Here is a 20,849-nt window from a genome sequence, read left to right as displayed (position 1 = left end):
GATAAAGCAAAATATTCTTCTCTTATGTATAAAATTTTTTGTAGAACATCATATTGAGCTACCTGTTGAGATAAATGAGTTATAAGAGGAAATATGATTTTACGGGTCGTCCATAAACAAAGGTCCACTGCTGAAAATACGTAAGAGTTAGAAATTTGGAATGTTTAAAAAAGTTATGTTAAATTAATCTTTCTTTAATGTTTTGGAAAAAACCGTGTAAAACCGTGTAAAAAATGGAAAACAAACTTATTTTAAAAATTATTACTTGAATTGTTGTTACGGCATCATCTGAACATTGAACGACCCTCTCAAAAGATGCGTCATGTTTTCATTCAAAAAGTTGCCGAAGACTTCATTGAGCTAGAATATCCCGTTTAGGCGCAATCATGTGAAATAATCTTTCTTTTATGTTTTGGAACTAAAATATGGAAAACAAACTTCTTTTAAAAATTATTACTTGAATTGTTGTTACGGTATCATCTGAACATTGAACGACCCTTTCAAACACTTTCATCATGTTTTCATTCAAAAAGTTGCCGAAGACTTCATTGAGCTAGAATATCCCGTTTAGGCGCAATCATTTTTGTCCGTCTAAAATCGCTTTCTGGACCATAGTGCACTGTAGCAGTTCCGGAACCGGGAACAGAGCAAGCGACTAGCGACTGGAGGATGATCAAGTCCAAGAGCAACCTTTCAGTAGTCAATGAGCTCAGCTCGTAAACCGAACGCAAAAAAGACGAAGCAGCAATAGACACCACCAAGCAATGCTACAACTGCACGCTATGTCTGAAGGGTGTGATTATGCAACTTTGATGTACATAAAATTTTCTTTCACAACGTGTTAGGACAGGTCTTCACGATTCAGAATATGCTAATTTTAAAAAAATACATCTGGAAAAAATTGAAAAAAGTCAATTTGAATATTTTAGTTATAATCAACCGGGTACAGGTGTACGCACTAGTAATTCCATGAGCAAAAGTGCTCCGATGTTGATCAAACTTTATGGATTTGTTCTTTTTATGACAATTTTAGACCACTTAGGGTGGTACTAAAATCATAATCTGTGTCATAACACCTTCTCTTAAATACTCTCGGATACTTTTTCATTTCAACGAATCTGACAATGAGAGATTTTCTTCGTGTCCCCTCTCTTCCGCTTTTTACGGCGATACTAATGCATTTTAGCGCATCAGCTTTGCGCGAATCGGTTGCCGGAATCACTGGCTAACTCAATGTTTTGAAAATTTTCTTTTCAATGCTTTAGTTTCGCCGTATAAAACGGAAGAGAGGAGACACGAAGAGAATCTCTCATTGCCAGATACGTCGAAATGAAAAACTACCCAAAAACTTTTAAATCGCTCAACAATTTTGATAGTAGTCGGAAGGTATATTAGTGAGTATCTAATAAAAACGATGCATTGTAACCTATATTAGTTTTTTCGAATAATATTGGTTTGAAACCCAAACCATCCAAACCATGACATGATTACAAAAACCTTGAACATATTTTCATGCAATGACAATAATAAGATCCCAGCTTTTATATTTTTTTAAAGCTTAAAAGGTCCTCAAACCTCTTGTAACTGTCTTATTTGATCAAGGCGTTGTGATTCGATGTGCCGCACGATGATTTATTTCAAAATCCAAAAATGTCCCGCGGAACCAGGTACCGGATGTTCCAGAACCGATGGTAAAGTTGCCATTTGGCTTCTAAATGACACTGTTTTTCTTCCATCAGTCTTATTTTATTAAGCCGATGTGATTTGATATGTCGCTTTATGAATTATCCTAAAATACAAAAATGGCCCCAAAAACCGGGTACCGGATGTTCCAGGACCAAAGCTGATGTGGCCATTTGCCTTCAAAATGTCTTTATTATACTTTCAATAGTCTACTGATATCAAGCTGACGTAATTTGACGTGTGGCAAGATAAATCATCCTAAAATTTAAAATTGTCCTCAAAAACCAGGTACCGGATGTTCCGGAACCAATGGGAAAATGGCCGTTTGAGTCCAAAATGTCCCCATTGTACTTCCATTAATCTTATTTTATCAAGCCAATGTAATTTGATGTGCCGCAAAATGAATTACCTCAAAGTATAAAAATTTCCCCGGGACCTGGTAGTGGGTGTTCCGGAACCGACGCAGAAGTGACCATTAGTCATCAAATATTTCCTAATACACCTTGGGTGCCAGGTTTTGGCCATACCTTTCACATGAGGTAAAGAAAACAAAATTCGGATTGAAAATGGATGAATGAGAGCAATTTCAAAACTTGGGTCGTTTTCGACCCTTAATGCATAATATGTAACTTTTTTTGCTGTGGCTCTTCTAGATGTCGCTGAAAGCTGAAACTCCCCCACAATGCTAGTTTTCCAAAGTTAGGAAAAGTCAGAAAATTTCAAGTCTCTAGCTCGTTCCGTTACTGAGTATCAAGCTTTGTAAGTATGCCGATGGGTCGAAAACGACCCCAATGCACTAGGAAGGTTAAAGTTGCATAATCGCACCCTTCAGACATAGCGTGAACTGCTAATGATGCGAAGATTCAGTCGCTTACGAGCAATTCCAGCTCAATTAGCAAAACGATTTGACTCGACTATTTTTGATCGGAATGAAATTTTCCTAACGTGGTGGATACCACGCAAGAACTTATTTTCCACTAAGCTTGATTTTTTTCGTCAAGAGTAACAAAATGGCAAATTCAAAATGGCGTTAAAGGGAAAGTTGCAGGAAATTAAGTGTGTTTTTAGAAAAAAATACACTGAAAGAAAAAACTCTTCAAAACCATGATAAAAATTATAAATTGTCAACTATCTCAAAACCATCCCCTCCGATTTGCATATTTTTTTTTAAAGATAGCTTAAACTATGCCCTAAAATCTTGTGAAGAGCTATCGATGGACACTCTTTCGGATTTTTTTTAAATCTTTGAAATTTCAAAAATATCCAAATTCTGCAGTTTTTGGTAAAACTCAAACAAAATCAAATTCTACGCATCATCTTGAACAAATTATGTCATAGAAACTTTTTTCTTAAGCACAGCCGTTCCCTGTGGGTAAATTTTAAATTTGCAATAACTCGAGAACGGTTGGATTTAAGAAAAAAGTTTATATGTGTAAATTTGTTCAAAATTATACGTAGAAATTAATTTTGTTTGAGTTTTACAAAACAAATAAAATTTTGATATTTTTGAAAATTAAAAAAAAATCCGAAAGAGCGTTCATCGATAGCTCTTCACCAGATTTTAGGGCATAATTTAAGCTTTATTACCGAGATTTTCAGCCGTAGGCTGGTTCATATATACAGTGGTATCCCGATTATATCTACACCTGATTTAATCTACACCCGATTTTAGGTACCCCCGATTTTGTCTACCTTTTACTTCCGTTTTTATCTACCTTTTTTTAAATACTTTTTCAATCACATGGATTTTGACGTATTTAATGAAATACGTAAAATATTTTTTGCAAATTATGCAAATCGGGGGGGATGGTTTTGAGATAATTGACATTTTATAATTTTTTATCATGATTTTGAAAAGTTTTTTCTTTCAGTGTAATTTTTTTTCTAAAAATACCCTTAATTTCCTACAACTTTCCCTTCGACGCCATTTTGATGAAATAAGTAGTTTTCAAGATGATGTTTAAAAAAAAGTAATCTCATTTCTAAATACGCCCTTTTGAAAAGTTACTCTTGACGAAAAAAATCAAAATTAGTGGAAAATGAATTCTTGCGTGGTACCCAACACATCAGGAAAATTTCATTCCTATCAAAAATAGTCGAGTCAAAAATGGCCTTTTTATCAGCGTTTTGAGCTGGAATTATTAACTTAATAGTATCATTACCAGTTTTCAGCATTATTGGAACGCTATCAAACCGTATCAATATTTTATATCAGTATCAATAGTATTGTTATATTTTTATTTCTTTTAATCATTCTTTCCTTGTGTTTTTTCTGCTAACTTCCTTGATACTACCTTGAATGTAGTTCCTTATTTTGATTCGAAAACCGTTTTCATTCTAACAGAGTTGCTGCTAGAAGCAATTGCAGTATCATAGATCAGATACCAAGAATAGAAGCTGCTGACTTGAAACGGTCCATTTCTTCACAACATTTTGCGGCCGTGACGAATTTTTCGTTTAAGTTACCGCCATCCGGGGTGAGATTGTGCCACGGGGTGAGATTGTGCCAAAAACCAAAAATGTTTATTTGTAAAAATTTATTATATCTGTAGAAACGGGTGACCTAAATTCAAAATAATGATGCACATAATATATTTATTCATAACTTAGAATGGAGCACAGATAATATTAGCAAACTAGTTAGCCTAAACAGGGTTTCAAAGTTCGCGATCAAAAATACTCGGAAATGACGCTTGTAAAAAATGTCCCGCATAAACCAACCCAATCAAGATATCGCATCAACTTGCTATTTTGAAGGTATATAAACTAATCATTTACAATGTATTGAAAGGTTATTATGCGTTGGATAAGTTTTTACTACGAAAATAATAATTTTCGAAACTTTGTACTTTTCGAGCTACACGGGGGTGAGATTGTGCCAAGCCATAATGATCGATCCAATTTGTGGATTTCACATACACAACAAAAATACGTCAGTACACTTACATTCTTTACTATTGAGCACAATATTTCGACAGATTAGATTGCATAATCCATTTTGGAGCAAACAGCATCATAGGTCTGCTAAATAATTTAAACTAATTTTTACTTTTTCTCTAGAAATTTCAGATACTTTGAATAAACACTCTAATATAAGACGAATATACTATACCGTGTACAAACTGCCAGTTTAAAGGAGTGGAGAGGGGAGTGGGGTAGGCCACATGTTCTGCGGCCGCGGGTTCTCGAACGAAGTAATGGTTACTTTTGTTAAATGATCAAATAGGTATGCCCCCTTAGGATACACCCCTTCATATATCTTCCCCTTGTTAACCCTAGAAGCGCTACTGGCTCTATAAAGGCTGCCCATTGACTACGAACTCATTTTTAGTTATTTCAGACCTCTCCGGGTTATTTTCGTCCATACTTTTTGTATGATGCGTTGTTTTTGGCCGATCCCCTGCCCCTAATAGTCCACTTAGTTCATGGAGGGCCCCATATGAACTACTTTATACTGATATTTATGTGTATTGTTTATAAACATGCTAATGTTCACTGTTTAGGTTTTTGGCCTAACTTTATGTTTTGCCAAAGTTCATGCACTTCCAGTAAAATTAAATTTCATTGTAACTAAACCATCTCTACGGTAGTTGTCAATTGAACAATTTAGTATATATTGACAGGTTTAAAATCAACTTAGTTCCTAAATTGTGTGTATACTGAGCTAAAGAACAAAAATATATGCTTTTTTGGCACAATCTCGCCCCGGATGACGGTACAATTATTTAGCGTCTAGTCCTGAAGTTGTTTGGGTATCTGTACTGTAAGGATACACCCTGCAGACCTACCCCGTAACAAAGTGACAGTTATTAACAGTTTCCCATAACACCCGCCAGTGTCAAAAATGTCGCGACGATCGTTTTTACGTGCCGGTCAAAATTGACGCACCTTCAATTTCCAAAGGAAATGATAATTTTTGTTACGTTAAATGTGAACGCAAAAAGCTGTCTGGACAACCATTTGAAAAGTGCGTATTGATTATTTCAGCATTATTTCATGTTTTCGGTAAAACTGTTTGAATTCTTGGTGGGTTGTTTGATTGATTTGTTTACAAGATAAAAAGCGGTATTTATTACAAGATTGTCACTCTTGTGTACGAGTTGTCTGCTCTAAAGTATTTAAATATTGCGTGTTTCATTGAAAGTTATCCGCTGCGCAATTCAAAATGAAATGCTCTTTCATGATTGCCGGATCGCTTTTGTCATTACAGAACAAGTTAAGCAAAATTTAAGAGTAAATCCAAGCAATAGAGATCGTTGCAGTTGTACAAACACTCTGTTACATGACAAAACTAAATAGAGCATGTTATTATGACAGAAGAACCAGTTATGCTGCTATTGTCATTACCACGGAAACGTTTTGGTACTTGACATAATGTTGTCAGTTTGTAAAATACTCTATTGAAATAATAAACCAATTCAGATCTTATATGCACAAGGGATTTTTTTGCCAAAACAAATGATAATAAACTCTTTCTTCGATATTTACGCCGCTTTCAAACATTTGTTGTGAACCATGAACCAGCAGTTTTAGCTACGTTTGATTAGTATGGGAGCTGTCACATTGTTACCGGGTTGCTGCAGACTTGCTCGTGTGGCCAATCTTTTTATAGTTTCCCCTATTCTGTCGCTCGGTTCTTTTCCATGACAACAACTCCTTGCTATATCCTTAGTATATATGTCGCAAACGGGGTATGAAATGGAGAGAGTTACCTGGAAGGAGCGTCAAACATAGCTCTGGCTCTCTCAAGCTCCCACCTGGCGCCTCCACGCAGATCTAAGTCAAATGATGACGGTCGATGGCCTTACCCGGAAATGCTTCATGTACTTACTGAAGCAGCTAAGCTAGGAGGTGCGAACTAGAGCGCCTGTTCTCCAGGTGAGGGGCGGCTCACACAGCGTCTGTCTCGTAACGGGCGGCTGAATATGAAATGCTGTATCCCGCAAGCTATACCTAAGATGGCAGACCCATCAGCGGGATGTAGGTATCGCGACCCCGGTGAGGTAGTATACCGAAAACTCAATTACCACGAACAACGAACAAAGAAATTCAGGACGGAACAATCGGTATAGGACACGGCAAGGGACAAGGAAACGATTAAGGGATAACGATTGGAAACTTGGTACCTGGAATGTCCGAACTCTCCATGAACCGGCACGGGCTGGCTTGCTTGCTCGAGAGCTGCATCAACTCGGAGTGGAGATCGCTGCTATTCAGGAAGTTCGGTGGCCAAATTCCGGAGAAAGGGAGTTCCGTGCAGTAGACCCTATTGCAGGCACTTCTTTTAAGTACCACATCTACTACAGTGGCGGTAAGAAAGCTGAACATGGAGTCGGTTTCGTAGTGTTGGGAAAACAAAAGCAACGAGTTATCCGGTGGAGGCCCGTAGATGACCGTATATGCGTGTTGAGGATTAAGGGCAAATTCTTCAACTATAGCCTAATCAACTTATACGCACCGACAAATGATAAATCCGATGATGCTAAAGACGAGTTTTACGACAAGCTTGAGAGGACCTATGGAGAGTGCCCAAAACACGACGTGAAAATCATCATCGGAGATGCAAACGCGCAGATCGGGAGGGAGGAATTCTTCCGTCCAGTTATTGGAAGACATAGCCTGCATCTGTCGACCAATGATAACGGTCTGAGGCTCATAAATTTTGCCGCGGCCAGAGGGATGGCCATCTGTAGCACCTACTTTCCACGTTTGAATATTCGGAAACAAACCTGGAGGCATCCAAATGGAGACTCTAGCTCTCAGATCGATCATGTCTTGATTGACGGTCGACACTTTTCGGATGTTATCGATGTACGGTCTTTTCGTGGACCAAATATCGACTCTGACCACTATCTCGTAGTGAGTAAGATTCGCGCAAGGCTGTCGAACACGGCGAAAGCTCGCACTGAAAGGACGCTGCGTTTCAACATCCAGCGGTTAACGGCAGACGGCGTTGCAGTGGAGTACGCCAGGAAGCTTGACCAGCGAATCGCAGAACAGCAGGTAGAAGAAGAAGATATAAATGGGCTGTGGAGGAACATCCATGGTGCCATCCAAACAACAGCGAGAGAGGTGGTAGGCACGACGCGTGGAAGACAGCGTAACAGCTGGTTTGATGCCGAATGCCAGAGAGTGACAGACGAAAAGAACCAGGCCAGGAGTCGCATGCTCACTGCGGCAACGCGTCAAAACAGAGAGAGATACAGAGAGACTAGAGCTGCGGAAAAAAGAATCCATCGTCTAAAGAAACGCGAGTACGAGGAGCACGTGCTTGCCGGCGCAGAGGAGCGATACGCCAGCAACGACACACGGAGTTTCTATAAAACGGTGAGAAGCAGGAATTTTGCCATGCCTGTGATGTGCAATGATAGTGCTGGCAACCTGCTTACCGACAAAACGGCGGTAGCAGCCAGGTGGAAGGAGCACTTCCAGACACTATTGAATGGAGAGGTAAATGAGGAGATCAGCAGGGACAGGATAGAAATTGTAAGCGATGGTCAAGCTGTGGAGCCACCAACACAGGAAGAGGTTAAGAAGGCAATCAGTGAGCTGAAAAACGGTAAGGCTGCTGGGAAGGACGGTACCCGAGCAGGAGAATAACATGACTGTATTCAGAGTTTGGAATAACATATTTTACTATTATTAAGGTATTGAATAACAAATGCAGTAGCATATTACATATTAAAAAATCATTTCGTAAAATATAAATATTTAAAATCTCTTTAATCAATAAAAAAGATTTTTATTAAATATACCGAATGTCATTTTAAGGTCATAATAAGATGTGATAACAAAATCAGTTATTAAACTCATCTTACAACCAATGTTTTAAATATCTACTCAATAACAAAATGTGTTATCAATGTATCTCCATAGCTGTTCAATAACAAAATATAGCATTATACTTCATTTTGATATTGTTTTTATATTATTTTGCTCTTCGCTCCTGCTCGGGTATCCCGGCTGAACTTCTAAAAGCGGGGAGCGAGCGGCTGTACGAAGCAATCCACCGGATCATTGTCAGGATCTGGGAGGAAGAACAAATGCCGGAGGAGTGGTTGGATGGCCTCATTTGCCCAATTTTCAAAAAGGGACATCGAATGGAGTGTAAAAACTATCGAGGAATTACATTGCTCAATTCTGCCTACAAGGTGCTTTCCCGTATCCTGTTCTGCAGACTGAGACCGTTAGCGGAGTCCTTCGTCGGCGAGTACCAAGCGGGTTTTCGTGAGGGTCGCTCCACGACGGATCAGATGTTTACCCTGCGCCAGTTGCTAGACAAGTTCCGGGAGTACAACTTGCAGACACACCATCTGTTTGTGGATTTTAAAGCGGCGTACGATTCAGTTAAACGAAATGAGCTGTGGCAGATAATGCTAGAACATGGTTTTCCGACGAAACTAGTTACGCTGATTCGTGCGACGCTGGATGGATCCAAATCATACGTTAGAATAGCGGGTGAGACCTCAGCTGCTTTCGTGACGTTGGATGGACTGAAGCAAGGGGACGCACTCTCTAACCTGCTATTCAACATTGCCTTGGAAGGTGCATTACGAAGAGCAAACGTGGAAAGGAATGGAACTATCATCACGAAATCTCACATGCTTCTTGGTTTTGCGGATGACGTCGATATCATCGGAATCAACCGTAGAGCAGTAGAAGAGGCCTTTAGGCCCTTTAAAAGGGAAGCAGCGAGATTGGGACTTACCATTAATACCGCCAAAACGAAGTACATGGTTGCTGGTAGGGAACGTGGGAGCTCAAGTGGTGTTGGTGCCGAGGTGGAGTTAGATGGGGAACGATATGAAGTAGTGGAGGAATTTATATACCTTGGTACACTCGTGACATGTGACAACGATGTAAGCCGCGAAGTGAAACGACGAGTTGCAGCCGCGAATCGGGCTTTCTACGGATTACGTAGCCAGCTGAAGTCCCGTAGTTTGCAAATTCGCACAAAACTGGCGCTCTACAGAACACTAATCCTCCCGGTGGCCCTTTACGGACACGAATCATGGACGCTAAAGGAAGCTGATCGGCGAGTGCTTGGGGTTTTTGAGCGTAAAATTCTGCGATCTATACTTGGTGGCAAAATGGAAAATGGAGTGTGGCGCAGACGCATGAATCACGAGCTGTACCAAGTATACAAATATGCTGATATAGTGAAGGTAGTGCAATGTGGCAGGCTGCGGTGGGCTGGACACGTGGCCAGAATGCCCGATGAAAGAGTAGCCAAAACTATTTTCAGCAGAGAACCAGGAAGAGGCCGTAGACTCCGAGGCAGACCCCGCACCCGGTGGGTGTGTGCTGTCGAAGACGATGCACGTTCAGCTGGTGTTCGTGGGGATTGGAGAACGGCAGCCCAGGACCGACGGTACTGGAGGACTATAATTCGTTCGGCGCAGGATCGGTAACGGACCGTTGCCACTAAAGTAAAGTAAGTATATGTCGCAAACGGATGAATCGTAGTCTGACTGTTGGTATAGTGAAGTGGTATAGTCTTTGAAACACGAATACAAAATTTTCAGAGAAAGCGGCAACAACTAATATCTCACATAGAGATTATTACGCGTACTGTTAGAACGCCGCTTATTTTTTCGCCTATAATACTATTAATACAGATAGTTAAATCTGATATCAATATTATATTGATATGGAGTGACAGTGTTCCTATACTAGTGAAACTGAAGAGTTGGCATCACTGTTAGGAAAAACTAAATTATATTATTGAACGAAAGAAAAATCGAAGCTTCGAAACAGGTCGAAAACAGACATTTATGAAGCCTTCAAGTAGAAGGTGAAAAGTGTATCTGTTGAATTAAAACTGATAGTGGAATTTTATTGTGAAAATAGGTTTGACTTTTCGTTCACTCAACTTTCGTATTCTGTATTCTGTGTTGTATTATATACTATTTATGTGCTTCCACAACCGCGCAATGTGCCTTTAGATTAAACCAGATTAATTTTGCTTTTTTTTCTTATTTGCTTAGGCCATTACAAATATTTTATAAAGTTTTTGTCCTTCCGGTGTTGGGCCACTGAAGGGGGGGGGGGGGTCGAAAAAAAAAACAAAGAGTTTTTTTTAATCGAGCAAAAAAAAATATGGATTTGAGGCATTTTCACTTAAAGTTTAAACATGAAAACCAAATCTATTCTTGCTTTTAATATATACGTTATTATTTTCGATGCGAAAATCTACGAAAAAAGACAAAAACGAAAGAAAAATCATAGGGGTTGTGTACAAGACACGACCGCATATATAGGTGACGCAGGACTACGTAAGTCTCTTTGTAGTAATAGTAACATAGTTGGGTATAGTAGGGTAACCAACGTATTTTGGACCCCCTCAACAGCTGTACATAATTTGGACACTTACAGCAAAATCAAATGGAAGTGTCCAAATTATGTACAGCTGCTGAAGGGGTCCAAAATAGGTTGGTTGCCCTATTCATGCTTGTAATCATTCGATTCTTCATGTATACATGCTATATGCAGCATATATACATGCTACATGCGTTGTATGTAACATTTATCAAAGTAGTAACATTGCATACGTTCAATTCTCAAATGTGAATTTGAAAACAATTTAACAAAATTAAGAACACAAACTATTGCTTTCCTGCTACCTTACTGAAATTAAAAATTGTTTTTATTATCCATATTTCCCACGTTGAAGGGATTTTACCAATTCAATCCTATTTTATCAACAGCACATCTTTTCACTACACTTCTAATGAAACGGCAAGCATGCATATTCATACAGAGTCGTATTATAACCGAACACTACAGCTGCAGCACATTTTTCCAACACAGATATCAAGTTCGCCGACAACGAACTTATGTCATTTTTTCTGGGACACTTCCCTAACACAGACATTAAATTGGACTAGGTTTAATCGCGTTCGTAAGAAATCTGTTGGCACGAGGGGGCTTTGTTACTCTCTCTGGCGTACTTCCCAAGCAAGGACATCAAAATAGTCTAGGTTGAACCGCGGTGTTAAGAAATCTTGTTGAAATGAGGAAACTGTTACTTTTTTTGGCTTACTTCCCAGGCACAGATATAAAATTGGTATAGGTTTAGATCATCGTAAAGAATCTTCCAACCAATCACGAAGCGAGACTTCTGGTAAAACATAGGTTCATTATTTTCAATTTTTCAATAGTTCAACATCAAGAATGCATACTTTACTTCATTTGGGTCAATTCTTAGAAGATTTTCCGATCGATTGGTGTAAGAATATTGAAAATCGATCGGAAAACCGCTGAGCTATTAGCGCTCAAAACCTTTCATTTTTCGTGACGCTCGCATTTTTCGATTTTTTGGAATGACACCCTATCTCAAAACTTGCCGTAAGACGTAGTCCTACGTCAAAAATTTTCGGTCGATTTTCGGAAATTCCGTTGTTCGAATTTTCATTTCTGTTTCGTGTTAGAGGCATTAACTCAACTCGTACACTCATTTTTCGAGTTTTTCAGGCTGTAGAACCCACAGACAATTGATTTTATGAAAAAAAATTAACTCATATCCAAAATGTGATGTTCTCTCATCACACGCTGTAGTCTGATTTTGTGTATGAAGATCTTCTAGTCACTGTTGAGCAGCGAGAGCCGACGATATGATTGGGCCGAACGGTCTCCTCATTTTTTTTTCACTAGTACGATAATTCCGTCCATAAACGGATGGTGCATCGTTCATTAGCAGGTTTTTTTCGCGGTGGATGACATCGAACATGCGGTGGTAAAATTCTCTCGGGATGCCGTCGGAGCCAGGAGATTTCCGAGGTGCACTTGTTACTGTTGCAGACTAGATTTCTGCAGTCGTAATACCACTCGTGCAGATTTCGTTTGCTGGGTTGTTGCGTGGGATTACATTTGCGCATTCAAATGTGCTGTCGTTGTCTTCTCTGACATCTTCTGAGTAAATAGTTGAGAAGTAGTTGATCATATGCTCCTCGATCGCGCGGTGCTATGTGATTTCTCCGTTTTGTTCCGTCTGCAGCTGCATGATGATGGTTTGCTTCCTTTGCCTCTCGCCAAGTTGTATAATAGACATGGGCTCTCCCGCTACGTGCCTTTCGTTTATCCGCATAAACATTTGAGAAAAGCTTCGTTGATGCGCTAGCATTTCGCCTTTTAACCGGTTGATGGTAGTGAACGTTTTTGGGCGCTGGTAGTAGCATTCGTAGGTTAGCTGGAGTTCGCTGTACAGACGCTGATGGAATTCATCGAATACGGCTCGAGATTTCCGCTTGAAGAAGGTTTTAATTTTCAGTTTGACGAACATAAGCCACCATTCCATCCATGAGTTATAGTTTCTACGCTGCCGGGTCCACGATTGCCACTTGTATTGAAATTCTGTGGTATTTTCGTCGATTAAAAGGTAGGGTTGAAGGGACCAGAAGCCAGAGCCATATTCTTGTCCTAGATTTGGGAGATGGAGCTGGAGTATAAGGGCTTTATGGTCAGTGAATGAGCAGACATGGACATGAGTCGCTTGTAGCTGTTCACGCAATCCTCCGCTGACATTGATGCGATCAAGGCGCGATCGTGCGTTTCGACAAATGTACGTGTATCCTGACTCATCTGGGCAGAGTTTTTCCCATACGTCATGAATTTGCAGCTGTTGAACGGCAGTTTTGAGGGCGGGGTTGGTATTTGGGCTGGTTGAATCGCATGTTTGAATTACGTAGTTAAAGTCACCAACTAGGATGATATGCTTAGTACAGTGACGAAGATAGTATGGAAGTGTCTTACTAAAGAAGTTCTCTCTAATAAATCGTTGCGAGGAACCAGAGGGAGCGTAGACGTTGCAGATCGTTGTATTTTGCACTCTCAGCGATAAAAGTCGAGAGTCTAAACTTCTTTCGATATGGGTAACTTGGGCGTGTTGTTTTACAGCGATAGCTGTGCCTCTTCTTGCTTGGTCTACATTAAAATAAATTCCGTAACCAGGCAGAATGAGTTGTTCGTTGGCTACTTTTTGTAGGCATATGATGTCAAGACTTTGGCTGTTGACGAAAGTTCGGAGCGCGTTCAGTTTTGTGGGGTTCGTGATGGTACCGATGTTGTTCGACGAGATATTGTACTAAGTGAGAGCCATTTTAGATTTTACTTTTCTTCCCTTATGTCCTCTTCGCAATTTCGACGTGTTTTTTTACCGTGTGGCCTTCATCGGCTTCGATTACACAGGTCTGCAAAAATAAAAAATTTTTCAGATGCATGAGATATTTTAGGTGAATCATATGTTTTTTGGGGTGCTGAATCCAAAACTGATTTCCGTTTTTCTCCATCACGTTCATATTTTTTGCAAATTATGCTTCTTATATGGAAAAGTCACAAATTAGAAGGAAAAATTATTATCACAGATTCGTATTAAAAATCCTAAATGAAATCTTTTTCTGTTATTTCAGTAAATTTTTACTTAATAAATACAGGAAAAATACTACTGGACTGAAATTTTTATCTTTATTCTTTTTTTGTCCTTCAACACGGGGTCATGTACTCAGGTACGCTCACTTACGCAAATTCAACTGTTGTGCCTCACAGAAGCAAAATCTGTAAAAGATAAGTAAGAAGCATTTGTAGAGCTGAATATAGCCTACAATTTTGTTGAATAGAGTAGTGCATTATTTTTTCCATTTATAATAAAGACGGCGTTTAAGCCTTGTTTTATAAATAGAACGTTTGTTTGAGCTAAGGATGAAGTTACAATACGATTACCACGTAAATACAAAAGTAATGGAGTTCTCAATTCAGAAAGATTGTAGATTGCATTCAGTTCTACAAATGTTTCATTCATGACTTTTATCAAATTTGCTTCTATAAGGCAGTACAGTCGACTGAGCGCAAGTGGGTGTATTTGAACGCACCAAATTTGCTTTAAAATAATATTCTCCTTAGCTTCTCCATCGAATTGGTTTTCTTCCAAAACATGGAAGGGTTTACATTAAATACAATTCTGATGTAAAAATCAATTTTTTAATGTAATTTACATCCGGGATATTTCTGGCGTTTTTATGTCTAAAACCAACTTTCAAGATTATTCAACAAGTATTACATGAAAACGTGACGTGATGGACAATTTTTATAATTTTTTCTGAATTCAGTGTACAAAAATCTATAAGAATCAGTTGAAAAATTCTATGCAGTTTTTTTGATGCAGACCTGTGTTATTAGCGTGCACAAGAATCGCATCTGCTCTGATGTGATTTTCGTTCTCATCCTATATTTGCGGCGCAAAACTAGGATCTATGATGGCTTGTGGCGGTGTTAGGAAAGACGGCGAGCAAACTTGCGTTGTCTGTGTTTGCTGGCACGAGGACGTGGTAAATCAGGTGATGTGGGTGGCCAGTCAGTATCCTCCTTTTGACACCAGACGTCCCGGAAATTTTCGTTGCAGAAATTGAATTGCTGAATTCGCAGTGTGGCATGGTGCACCGTCCTGTTGAAATAGTAACCTTCTAGAACTTTTTCGCGCATTCGTTGGCAGACATAATGAGTCAACATCCACCGATATCGATTTCCATCGACAGTTTCATTTTCTTGGAAAAAATAAGGACCAATGATGGTTTTGGCACAAATCCCGGCACACAGTTATTTTCCGGCCATGCAAGGGCATTTCGTGAATCCTTTGAGGATGCTTCGTTCCACAAATGCGGCAATTTTGCTTATTAACACCGCCAGAGAGGTTGAAATTGGCCTCGTCAGTCATTAAAATTGTATTCCAAAAATTAGGCTCAGCGTCAACCATTCGAGCGACTGTTTGGCCGCGTTCTTTCGGTGTGAAGCGATACATGGCGAAAATTGTACTGAAATGGCGTTTCCAAAACATATCTAATGAAAGAAATCGATTGGTAAATGCGAAAGTTATACAGCGTTAACATAGCGACATAAAAGGTGGAGCACCCTGTATTGACCCAGGAGTCGATGTTCCGTCTAACTATCATCCGGACAGATCATATGCCGAGAGGTATGCCTTCAGTTTTATTGGTATATGCTATCACCTCATGACACTTCACGGATAGAAATTATTTCGCCGAATACACTTAGGAATTCGACAACTTTTTCTACCGATATATCTTCAGGGTGGTCATAGACACGCACTTCGGCACTACCGTCTTCTAGCGTAATTCGTAATTCGTGTTTCTTCCCTTCACACTTCATTTCATGCTTCACGTCATGTTCGTTTACGACTTTTTGCGCGATTGTTAGGTCACTAACCCTAATACGTGCGGACGTATTCTTCGATTGCGCTGATCACAAGTTAAGCAGTTTATCGTATAAATCGCCATATAGTTTCTGTGCCACGTCGCGTGGTTAAGAGTTCCGCGATGAGGCGAGAAAATACGTAAAGTGAAAGTACCAAAGTGTAGGAGCCTTATGATGCCAACGGACTGATGAAAGAAAAACAGAAAGGCTGCCGTAAGAATGCACAAGAGTACATGCGGTACAGAATTCTCAGCAAAAAGGGGGATCTTCCAAGGTGACACCCTTAGTACGTTATGGTTTTGTCTTGCAATGAACCTTCTTGCTTGATCACTTAACCGAATCTGCTATGGCTACAAATTAAAAATTGGGACAACGTCTACAAAAATGACCTACATGTTCTACATGGACGATTTGAAGTTGTTTGAGGAAACGAAGAAGCACCTGCATCAATTGTTGCAAGTTGTTTCGACGTTCGACGACGAGCAACGATATCCGGATGGAATTAGGCATCGACAAATGTCGACTAGTCAATATTCGTCGGGGTAAAGTTCTGGCCGCCGAAAGTTTCCGCATCAACCCTAGGGAGGAGATTAGGAGTGTGGTTGAAGGGCAGTCACATCAATACCTGGCGTTGCTGCAACCACACTGCGATTAAGAAATAAACCATATTATGAAGACTTTTCTCTCTGCCAGCAGCCAGATTAAAGCCTTAAACGCATTTACTATGCTATTGTTGACGTATGTTGAGCTTCGAGGTGATAAAATGGCCCAAAACGGATTTGGAGGCCATCAAACGAGCATTACGAGCAAAGCAAAGCCTAGGTGCTACATTCCGTTATCGAAATTTGACGTTCTGTTTTTTATACGACAGACTTCGCAGCCAGCTGTTAGAGTACAGGACAATTTCAGGGCCAGTTGTTACGATCCTATTGACTCTTACAGTCTCTCCCAGCCGAGATTCAAACATACGACGACTGGCTTTTTAGGCCAGCATCATACCTCGACACCAACTGGGAGGTCATTACGAGCATCGCGTGCAAAACACCTTTCGCACCACCCAAAATCGGCCACAGAAAGAATTGCCTTACCACCTATTGAAGCAGGAATGGTGTGATTGACATCCAGGCATTTCGTGCCTCACAGATCCAATAGTTGCGTAGATGGGTATGAAAGTGAGAAGGAAATGAAGATGCGTCCAACATAGCTCTAGCCATCTCATGTTCCTACCTAGCACCTCCACGTGGTCATACCCGGCATTGCTCTTTCCTTAAGATTGAGTAGCTAAGCTAGGAGTTGCAATGCTTACTTGCAAGACTTATTTTAATTACCATCATCATTTTAAATATTAATATTAAGTATATTAAATGCGTCACTTCACAGTTACTAATACTTACTAATATATCTTTATTAGCTATGTTATTTTTGGAATATCTTGAAATGTTGACAATTAACCTTTAACACAATGTGTTACAATTAAGATAAAATCATTACATGGTTTGTAATGAATCAGGTATTAATTAGAGGCAGTTTGTTATAATTTTTGATATTTTACCACTTACGGAGGCTAATTTATACCAACGGTTGTTATAATATGATCAAATATATCAAATTAATAACAACTGTTGTTAGAAAATTTGATAACAAAATAACAAGATCTGTTATAATTTTGTTAGGTCCTCTTGATCGGGAAGTCCCAATATATATTCCAATTTATTTATTTCGTTATAGCTTTTCAAACACCAACTATACAATAAAAACATTGACCGTAAAACTTTCTAATAATGTACATGGATATTGTTGGGCTGATGTACATGTAGGACTGATGGAAACTCAAATGATGCAACTATATCTGTTTCAAAGGACTGTTGGTGAACTAGTTCTATTTTTACCCATATCAATTTCATTTCATTATACCGTGAACGTACCATATTCTGCGCAGACATTTTTCTGTTTCTTTCGCTATTCTAAGTATTCTAGATTTAAATTAACAACGTGGATATCAGCAACGTGTAGTGCTACGGTCTTTAATATCGGGTAAAAAATATGGGAATTATAAGTCGACCAACAATTGAGTATATTTTTCGTTTTGTAAACTTATCCACGGTGCCTAATTTTGCGCACTTTCTTGCCCATGTTTCTAATTCTGCGCATGTTTGCTCCTAATTCTGCGCACCCAGAAAGTGAAAATAAATACTCCTGCCATGCTGTTTATGTCTTTATACGCTGAAAGCACACCAAAAAATTCGGCATTAGACATTACCATAATTAAATCCATGATCCGGCCTTCTTGTGCTGTCCGGGTGGCATAGGAATATTGTTATCATTTTGATTGCCTCATTTTAAATATATTATTCTCGATTACGTGAAGGGCGAATTGATTCGGGTTTTTTGCATACTAAACATTACACTTTAGTCTAATACTAAGAATTGTGTTTTCATACAGAAACCACTGCCCCACTCTCTGACAGCCCCATGAGGTTGGACATTAAAAAAAATAGAAGACATGGTTTCATGAATTGGCGCTCGTAGGTTCGGACCCCGAGACACAGCACAGGACTCCAATCAATGCAAGTTAAAGATTCTACTTGAATTTTCATGCCTCTATACCTCAGCCATTTGGGTGACGTTGCGTATTCTTTCACGATTTCTTCGTAGGATACATTACTGCGCAGAATTTGGAATATGGATAAAAAATCTATGCCTAACTCTGCGCATTATTGCATCGCCTTTTTGAAAGGAAAATAATGCATGCAATCACTCTTTTTGTCTAAAACATGACTAAAACTAATTATTCTTTCTAATTATGCTGGGTAATTTGATCATTGCAAAGAATTTCGATCATTAATTTGTTAATTTTCTAGAAGGACAATCTTAGCGTTGGTGCTAACGACGATGCTTTCTGCCATATAAAATACTTTCAGTTTCACGTTAAATTATTTCGCTCTCAAATATTATGGCCCGTTTGTGAATAATGATGTAATATTCAACAGACATTTATAAAAAAATAACACAATGATCATAGTTATGCACAATGTTAAAAAATACTTATATAAAGAAAAATGCGCAGAATTAGGAGCTGCGCAGAATTAGGAGCGGTCACGGTACATCATGCGATAAATTGATTATATGCATTACATGATAAATTCATAAATACAGAGGCATCATATGAGTGGAAGGCTGGAGGATGGAGTGAGGAGTCAACCGGAATCACTAGGAGGAAGCTCCTGAAGGTTTGAAACCATATTTATGTTGCACTCTTCGAACAAACAAACCATCACGTGGGTTAAAGCTGTTGCAGCGAAATTGATTGTTACATGGAGAGATCCTAATGGGGAAGCAAATTCTTATAATCCCGGAATGCACACAAATGTCTCTGCTTGTGGGTCCGCCCAATACTGTTTGGTCCTTCTACAGCAGCTTTAGTGTGAAATTCAATCAAATAAAATTTGGATCTACTGTAAGTCTACCCACATACACTGGCAGGACCTTGAACTGTTGGTGGATTCCCCCCCGTACAAATATACATACACAGATTCAATAGTTGCGAAGATACTTCAGAGAAAGCCAGAACCGCCATGTAATCTACCGCACTGTTTGTGAGACAATCCACGGGCTCAGCGCCCTGGATCTGTCGCAGTGAGACTAGCAGTTGGATTGCGTTCTTAAAACAGTAGTGGAAAAGATCACAACGTGGAAGCAAAAAGAACTGCCCAAGATGCACCTCCATTAGTTAAAACAGTTATACATCGATAAAGCAGCATGAATTACGTGATTGGTACGAGTTGATCGCTATTCAAAGACAGAAGGTATCATGGTAGTCATCCAGGGCTGGGTAATTGCCACGAAGAACTGCCGCAGCTATATACTGCCGCTACTCACATAACAGTCCCATTTATATAGGATACTCCATAGAAAATGGGACTGATATGCGAGTACCGGCAGTATATTGCAAAAAAATATAGGAGATCGTTGCCGTCAGTGCAATAGTGTAGGGGAATCGATTGAGCATGTTAATGCAGGCTGTCAGACCTAATCTTTTGGCCAAACGGATAGCCCGGGTAGGTGAAAGTTTTCAGTATTATCGCTGAGAAGTGCAAAAATCTGATAATAATAATAATAATAATAATCTCAAATTGATCCTACCTGTAAACAATGATCTGCAGTTGATGTCCGGCATTAAACTGCATATCAATGGTTAGAAATGTGTCATTTCTTGTTTCGTTGCCATGTGACCAGTTGATGTAATCACTCTGCTCTCGAATACCAGGATCCAGAAGAGAATGAGACATTGTTGATTGATGTGCTTAATGTAGTACTATTTGTCGCATATCCGACAATCGTTAATTATTTTCGGACCCTATTATGGTTAACCTGTAAGCACACGAAATAATAAAGGTATGCATAATATTATTTTTATTTGATCTGTGGTAATTCATCACAGTAACGTTTTTTTTATTGATTAGAGCTCTTAAATTTGAAATACAGTAACGTGCGTAGCTAAAAAATTGGATAAATAAAATAATTTGATAAAAGTATGAAGGTCTGTGCTAGGGACACGAGAGCGGGGTTGATGTAAAACTACAAATGTACATGCATTATTTCTAGGTTTTGTTGTCTTTTTTCGGTGAAATTATAACTCGCTGTTCTTTCTCCGCGTAATGTTTCAGTCTACTAAAACTACCATTAGACGCCTAAAATATTTATTCATGTACAGGGTGTTAAATAAGTTCGAATACACTTTAAAAATGTTTTTAAAAAATGCAATTACAAGATATGCTTTTCCGAGCCAATTTTTATTGAAGCAGTGTTTATTGAGAACCTTTACGAGATATTTGGTGGAAGCCCTTTGTGCTTTATGACGAGCTTGAGATGTTTCTCAAAAGAATCACACGTGGCACGCACCTGGTCCATGGGCATCTCGTCCCAGATCTTATTAATGAACTTCTTAAATTGGTCCATAG

General features: G+C 39.2%; 1 protein-coding gene across 2 annotated transcripts in view; it reads right to left on the bottom strand.

Moving 5' to 3' along the window:
• LOC128744175 (adipokinetic hormone/corazonin-related peptide receptor variant I) overlaps nucleotides 1-20,849 on the bottom strand; it is a 126,687-nt gene that overhangs the window by 72,012 nt on the left and 33,826 nt on the right. For both annotated transcript variants that reach the window (XM_053840987.1, XM_053840988.1), the window contains one exon: nucleotides 20,032-20,259. In XM_053840987.1, coding sequence (XP_053696962.1) covers nucleotides 20,032-20,177 — 146 coding nt within the window. In that variant the 5' untranslated portion in view covers nucleotides 20,178-20,259. The remainder of the gene's footprint in view (nucleotides 1-20,031; nucleotides 20,260-20,849) is intronic.

The sequence above is a fragment of the Sabethes cyaneus genome, chromosome 3 (assembly GCF_943734655.1).
Source record: "Sabethes cyaneus chromosome 3, idSabCyanKW18_F2, whole genome shotgun sequence".
Taxonomy (NCBI): Eukaryota; Metazoa; Arthropoda; class Insecta; order Diptera; family Culicidae; genus Sabethes; species Sabethes cyaneus.
Note: the sequence above shows the minus strand (reverse complement) of the source record. Positions and strands in the feature narration are given on the sequence as shown.